The sequence below is a fragment of the Apium graveolens genome, chromosome 7 (genome assembly GCF_009905375.1).
Source record: "Apium graveolens cultivar Ventura chromosome 7, ASM990537v1, whole genome shotgun sequence".
NCBI lineage: Eukaryota > Viridiplantae > Streptophyta > Magnoliopsida > Apiales > Apiaceae > Apium > Apium graveolens.
The window spans coordinates 261710850-261719011 of NC_133653.1; the positions used below are offsets into that span (position 1 = coordinate 261710850).

The following is an 8162-nucleotide window of genomic DNA, read 5'->3' on the forward strand; positions in this document are numbered from 1 at the left end:
CTATTATTATTAAATTAATACACATATATCCAAAAACTACAAAGATAAAGAGAGGTCACTTTATATATTTTCATAAGAAAATAATCAATAAGACCAAATAACTTGGCAAGAAATTTAAAAAACAAGATTCGTAATTATTCATCAAAAACAACAGAGGCACGTTAATTATTTCGCTCAACGTACTACCTTCTTAATCTCATTGTTTTTCATATACCAAGAGGGCAAAATCCTGTCAAATCAAAGGGTTAAAAATTATTTTTCTATGTTTTTGTATTATTATATATTTACATGACAGTTAAACTTTGGAGCCATTTAATTGCATTTTAAAACTAATCATATAAGTAATATATGTCACTTGTCGACTACATGCTCAAACCATATTAACTTGTTCCTTTTAAACATTTTACCATATATATTATATAGATCTAGATAAATTTATAAAGAAACATAATTTGGATGTTGGTAGCCAACGGTGGATTAACAATTTTCGTATAGCGCTTACGAACGAAACAAATGCTACCAATTAGGTATTTTTAGATTATAATCAATTCACGACTAAACATAAAAAGATTGAAATCAAAAAATTGTATATGTAGAAATTTAGAAACGATCTAGTATTTACATTTCAACGTAATACGCTGTTGACGGAATTCGAACCCTCAACCTATGAGAGCAATTTAAATATTAATATAATATTATTATATTATTATATTCAACTGTTCCCATCTATATATCTTTATGTCTTTAGATCTGACGGTTGTTATTTACCGTACCAAACAACTGTACCAAACAACCAACCAACTAAAAAATAGAGGGTGTTGAGTATAGTATAGATAGATATATATATATATTGGTGAATACATGTGGCAGAGCTAGATATCTACTTAGAAGGCCTAGGAACCTATTTGGAAGCAATATAAAAGGTTCTCAAAATCCAACATTTACATTATTTACTTTATTAGGATAACATATAATTATATTATCTTCTTCAAGTTTTGTTTAATTTTATTCTATAATGGAGTCAACAAGTTATTATTGTCTATTTATACTAAAGTTATATTATTTGAGTTGTGTGAGATTGTTTTTTGGAAATATTGTTGAGAACCCTAGCAAGTAGCACTCATCTAAGTGGTATCAATCAAACAAATGTGTTAAATCGATCACCAATCAAAACCCATCCCAATCAAACCTTATATCTAACACTTTATTGGCACAACAAAAATAAACTAGGGTAATTCTACACAAGTGTTTGTTCTAAAACTGAGAAAAACAAAATGCATTTAGATGATAACTCTTAAAGAATGGAAATACAACGTTTAATACTCAAACTAATTGCCAGGGACATGGCAAGAAAATAGCTACTACTTCTAATAACCACCCACTACTACTACTTAAACAGACTCCTAAAACTACTCTACTGCTGCATGACTGGGTCATGTATTTAATTAAAAGAAAACTACATAAATACTTTATTTAAATAAATATGTTTAGATTAATATCCAACATATTCCCTCTTAATCTAAACATTCTTCTGTAGATTCTTCACACCCAACAAAGTCCGCATCTTCTCAAACTTAACCACTGACAATGCCTTTGTAAGTATATCAGCTCTCTGCTCCTCTGATGCTACATGTGGAATAACAATCTCACCACGTTCAATACATTGGCGAATAAAGTGATAGCGTATATCTATATGCTTGCTTCTACCATGAAAGACATGATTTTTAGCTAAGTCTATAGCTGACTTATTGTCCACATAGATTACTACGGGTCCAGGCTTCTCATCAGTTATCTCCCTAAGCAAATTATGCAGCCATATGCCTTGACAAGCAGCCCCGGTAGCTGCCATCTTTGTTTATGTGATACCAAAGTAATCAAGCTTTGATTTAAATAGAAAACAACCCCTCCTGTGCTCTTTCGATCATCTTAGTTACCATCTAGGTCGTTATCGGAGTATCCTGCAAGCAAATATTTCCCAGTCCCTCGACAATATTCAATCCCATAATCCAACGTACCTTGCACATAACGGAGTATTTTCTTCACAGCTCCTTGATGCATAACAGTTGGCATTTCCATGAAGCGACTCACCACTCCAACAACAAATGAGATGTCTGGTCGGGTGTGTACCAGGTATCTCAATCTCCCTATCACGCTTCTGTATGCTGCAGACTCTACAGCCCTCCCTTTTGCATCTTTATCAATCTGGATTCTGGGCTCCATAGGGTATTTGACAGGGTTGCAATCCCTCATACCAGCCTTCTCCAAAAATCGTTTTACATATGCTGTCTGTCATAGCTCGATACAATCACCTTCTTACTTAACTTCGATCCCCAAGTAATGTGACAGCTTTCCCAAGTCTATCATGTCAAAGATTCTGCTCATCTCCTTTGACTTGCTAGTTCCAGTGATAAGCAAATCATCAACATAAACTCCAATTATCAACGACTCACTTTATTCACGCCTTACATAAACTGCATGTTCATAAGGGCATTTCGAAAAACCAAGGCTAGTAAGACACTTATTCAAGCGTGAGTACCAAGCTCGAGGTGCTTGACGAAGGCCATACAATGCCTTACACAGTTTATACACTTTATGTTCCTCACCTTTATTTTCGAACCCCTGTGGCTCTGTGACGTACACCTCCTCCTGAATTTCTCCATTGAGAAATGCCGATTTCACGTCTTAATGGTGTACTCCCCAACCATTCTTTGCAGCAAGAGCAAGGAGCAACCGTACTGTCTCTAAACATGTAACCGGAGTGAATACTTCTTCAAAATCAACCCCATATTTCTGCACATAGCCCTTTGCCACAAGTCGTGCCTTATGCTTCAAGATTTCCCCATTTGTATCTTTCTTTAACTTGTAAACCCACTTAAGACCAATTGGCTTGTGTCCTTTAGGTGGATCAGTTAATATCCAGGTCTGGTTTTTCTCGATCGAATGTATTTCACTTTGCATCACTTCATTCCACTTACTTTCGCTTGCTGCTTGTTTGAAACACACAGGTCATCAAGTTCTATTCTTTCACTATTCGCATAAATATCATTGATCAACCTGAATCGCCTTGATTCACTATCCGTGTATGATCTTGTGCTTTGTTCTATGCTGCTACCAGGCCTGTTCTCTGAGTTCATACTGTGTGACTGAACTGGTGTTGTCATTTCAGTCTCAGTAGTGTCAGCTTCTTCTGTGGTGTTACTAAAAATTCATGTCACACTGAATGTACCTGTTTCTCCATCATATTATTCCCACTCCCAAGATTTCCTCTCATTGAAAGTCACATCTCTGCTAACACATAACGAACCATTGTTTGGATCGTATAAACGATACCCTTTTGTTCCAGGCTCCTTTCCAAGGTATACCGCCGCCTTACTTCGATTATCAAGCTTAGTCGTGTGAATTGAAGGTAATTTCATAAAAGCAACACAACCAAAGATTTTAAGGTAGCTGAGATCCAGTTTCTTACCTGTCCACGCCTCATAGGGAGTTCTCCCATGTAGAATCTTTGTAGGTAAATGATTTAGAACATATATCGAGTACTCACAGCTTCCCCCCATAATTTCAAAGGTAGACTCATCCCTGCTAAGATACTCCTGGCCATTGCAATCACAGTGCGGTTCCTTCTCTTTACTACCCCGTTTTGCTGTGGGGTGTAGGGAGTTGTATAATGCCGTATTATGCCATTTTCTTTACAGAATTTTTGAATTCATTTGAACAGAATTCTTCACCTCGATCCGTTCGTAACACTTTCACCATTTGCTCTGTTTCATTTTCAACAAGTACCTTGAATTTCTTGAAGGCCTCGAGTGCTTCACCTTTTCATTTTAGCATATACACCCACATCTTTCGACTGAAATCATCAACTAGAAGAAGAAAGTACCTATTTCCTGCACATGTTTCAGGTGTGATAGGTCCGCAAATGTCTCCATATATAAGCTCTAGTACCTTCTTTACTGCAAAATTCGCCTGGTGAGGAAACGGTTTCCTGGCTTGCTTAGACATTAGGCATCCCTCACATATGCCTTTTGGCTGCATCAATTTTGGTATACCGTGAACCATCTCCTCCCTCGATATCATGCTCATCGTCTGAAAGTTGACATGTCCCAAACGGGAGTGCCAAAGCCAAGAATCTTCCTCCACCTTAGCGCTCAAACACACACGTGCATTGTCCTCTGGCAACACCTTGTATAAACGATTTGCAGACCTTTGTACTTTCATCAACAATCTTTCATTCACATCATACACCCATAAATATTCACCGTTGAGAACCACCTTATTTCCCTCCTCTCAGAGTTGTCCCAAGCTTATAATATTGCTGCAAGGTGACGGAATGTAGTAAACTTCGCGTAATATATGTTTCTCTCCGTTCTTGCACTTAAAAGCCATTGAGCCCTTCCCTTTTATATGTACAACTGACCCATCTCCAAATTTTACACGTCCGGTCACTGCTTTATCCAACTCATAGAACTTGGAGCGTAACCCCGTCATGTGGTTACTTGCTCCATTATCCAGATACCAGAGGCTGGATTCTGCTTTCTTCTCGGTTTCTGGCTTGAGCTGTGGCGTTATACTCCTTCATTAAGCAACACTACATTATTCTCTTCCTCTCTACATTCAGTTAAGAGTAATGCAGGTTCATCTCCCTCATATTGCGTCAAGTTTGCCTCTGATTTCTGTTCATTTTTCTGCTCCTTGTCACGGCGAGGTTTTCAACACTCATATGCAAAGTGTCCGAGTATATTGCAATTGAAACACCTCATTTTACTATGATCGCGTCCCCCACGAATGCCACCACTTGACTCTCGTCTGAATCTCTGATCACTACCTCCCCTATTTGCTGGCTTCACCCATTCTTCACGGGTTAACAACAACTTTCCATCAGGTGACTCACTCCTTAGCCACTCTTCTTCCGTCATCAATAATTTGCCCCCTTTGTCTTCAACTACTCCTCTTGTTCTCTCATCGTGAGCCTCCAATGGACCTACGATGTCTTCCACCATCATCTCTTCCATATTTCCAAACTGTTCAATTGTGCTTGTAATTGTCACATACTTCGAATGGACGGCTCTCAACAATTTCTTGACCACACTTGTCTCATCCACGGTTTCTCCCAACACTCGAATGTTGGTTACCAATCCATACAACTTCATACAAAAGTCATTTAATAATTTTGTCTCCCCCATAGATAACAGATCCAACTCAGCTCTCAAATTTTGCACTTTGGCTTGCTTCACTCGCTCAGCACCAATGCTCATAGTTTTGATGGCTTCTCATGCCTCCTTGGCCGTCCTTTTTTCGGCCACCGTCAGCAGCATATGCTCAGGTATTCCCTGATATATGGCTGCAAGTGCTATCTTGTCCAGGCATGGTTCTAATTTTACACTTTTCTCCTTCACATCATCTGTTTCAATCGCCCCCCATACTCCTTGTGCTTCCATAAAGGCTTTCATTTTTACCGACCAGGCAGTGTAGTTGGTCCGTGTCAACATTGGATAACTGAGTCCTAGTGATCCTTCTTTCTATTTGGGTGTGTCCATGCTTGTGTGTTCTGTAGGTTTTGAGGTCGCAGACTTGGACATGTACTTGGTCATGTACTGGTGATATCGCTCTGATACCAAATGTTGGCACAAGAAAAATAAACTAGGGTAATTCTACACAAGTGTTTGTTCTAAAACTGAGAAAAACAAAATGCATTCAGATGATAACTCTTACAGAATGGAAATACAACGTTTAATACTCAAACTAATTGCCAGGGACATGGCAAGAAAATAGCAACTACTACTTCTAATAATGGTTGTGGCAGTATCCAAAATGTTTAGATTAATATCCAACACACTTAACATACGTAAAAAAAAATCAAACCCTGAATATGGCATTTGAGCCACATCACTAATATATAAACAAGTAATCCTAAATGACAATCATAGAAAAGATATACATACAGATCAGGGGAGAAGCCGAGTTGTTATGCTTGCATGCGACAAGTGATAAGCCTCCTCCCATAATTTCCTCATTGTTATCATCCTTCTCTTCAAAACCTTTAGGCCCCGTCACCCTGATATAACATGATATATATAGGTTCATGATCATGGGTTGAGCAGACATAGAAGACAGAAGAATAGCGCATTCTGTGTATTACCTGGTTGTCGCAGTATCCAAAATGTTTATTCGATCCAGTCCACTGGTCAAGGATGTGTACAAAATAATTTTTCTTTATTAGAATCTGAATATTTGACAAAAATAAGAAAAATGAAAAAGCTTATTGTTCAAAAAATGAGAAGCAAACAATAAAGAAAGAAAAAGGAAGTGGTTATGTTGGGTATTATTGTTAATTTTTATTATAAGATTAAATGTAATACTTATTATTAATCAATAAAATACAATGTTTTCATTTTCCTTGTTCAAAACTAAAGTAAAAAACAATCCTTCTGCATCTGGTTTTTAAAATTGTGAATCCCACAACTAGTAGTGTCCAACACTTGTATTTGCTAAGGGTCCGTTTGTTTACTGAAGAATGATTCCTCCTGAACTGGACCAATTAATATTTTACTATTCTGATTGTTTGGTTAAATTTGCATGTAGCTGGACCATTCTTATTTATCTGAACAATCACTGGACCAGTCACTGAAAAAAATTTAGCTGAACCATTCCCACGCTTCTTTCACTGATAACAATGTCTCCTCTCTCTTATGTTTAGCAGTTAACACCCTCGCAAAAAAAAGTGATAATATGTGCAATCAAAATTCATTGTAGCCTCTGTCTAGCCTTCTTTCACACGTTCGTAGCCACGAGATAACTGAACTCCTGAATCTCGGAGTAAAACCGAGAATTTAAAAAAACACCACATACTGATGAATATGAATGCCTAACCATTTTTTAGCTTTTGCGTGGTAAAAATTTTCTATAAATTAATCGTTCCTTTCGAAATTGACGAAATTTATTTTGAGAACACATGTTTACATTAAATAATGATAACATGAATGATTTTTAAATGTTCCCTTCGCTGACTTAATTAAGTGCTTAATTAAGTGTTTCCATCCCCTTCTTTATTTTTTGAGCTGCTTTTCCAATTGAGAATAACAATCACGCCGGAAATGCCATGATGGCGCAAAAAACATGTCATCGTTCTATTGGCATCGCCTATATATATCCCCTTAGCTAGTGAATATATCCGTGGAAAAGTACAACGAAAAAAATTTGTAGGAAAGCAGAAACCAAAGAACGAGAATAAAAATGCATATAAGCAAAGAACAGGCTTCAATATGCATACCAAAATGTGCAGCACAGCAGAACACAGCCACAGAACATATTATAAGTGAACTCAGAACCTTCGGCTTCATTTATATCACTTTTGGTGCTAGTATTTTTGAAATATTATGCTTAGCTAGGTCATGATTAGTAGCAGCATCATGTAAAAAGGATTAAAATTAAATCACAAAAACAGGCAAGCTATATGATGCAAAAATACAAACCACTGTAACCACAAAAAACAAATATCGTCTTAATATTGAACCTCCAGCTGAACAGAAGATGCTTTCACATAGGAATAGGGGAACAGGGGAAAAAAACTATTAAAAAGTACTTTGATGTTTTTTAACATAAACACCAAGTCAAATTGCTGAGTACGATGGAATCCGAGATGAAGAACATGCACAAGTTATGCCCCGATTCGGTGCTAAATTTATGGTTATCTTCTAGAATGCACCAGTAGGCTACTCCACTCTGTGTGTATATTAGGCCTCCCCATCTTCACTGCTCGAACTACCAAGTATGGTCGGACTAGCTGAAACACAAGAACAGATGTGAAAGCCATTGACCAAAAACAGGGTGAAGTAACAAGATGCATTCTCTTTTTTACTTCTCTTTTCATTTTGCGCCTACCAGTATAGCTACCGATCATAACATTTATCCAATATTTATCAATTTTTATTTGAAATAACCCTCTTATAATCTGATTATTATTTGTTTTCCATTTCATTACTTAAGTAATATAATATTCTTATTATTATGATTCAAATGCAACTTCAGAGCACCTATTGAAATTAATACAAAAATCACTAGGGTTGCTAGGAAGTACACAACAAACCAACATGCCTCAAGTATAGAGAATTCGAGCTAGAACTCCAAAATACATTAGAAATTTTTTTCCAAACTTATTTTTA

General features: G+C 36.9%; 1 protein-coding gene across 1 annotated transcript; it reads right to left on the reverse strand.

Annotated features, from left to right (window-relative positions):
- Nucleotides 1-4287: 4287 nt before the first annotated feature.
- On the reverse strand, nt 4288-5255 carry LOC141674824 (uncharacterized). Its single transcript, XM_074481527.1, has 2 exons — nt 4756-5255; nt 4288-4573 (listed from the first exon to the last, which is right to left on the reverse strand). Exons 1-2 carry the CDS (start codon nt 5253-5255, stop codon nt 4288-4290), a joined length of 786 nt encoding a protein of 261 aa, XP_074337628.1.
- Nucleotides 5256-8162: the final 2907 nt, after the last annotated feature.

Coding starts and splice junctions, on each gene's coding strand:
- LOC141674824 (XM_074481527.1), bottom strand. CDS start 5,255: ATGAGCATTGGTGCTGAGCGAGTGAAGCAAGCCAAAGTGCAAAATTTG. Junction 4,574..4,755: donor CGCGATCATAGTAAAATGAG/GTGTTTCAATTG, acceptor TGCTTAATGAAG/GAGTATAACGCCACAGCTCA.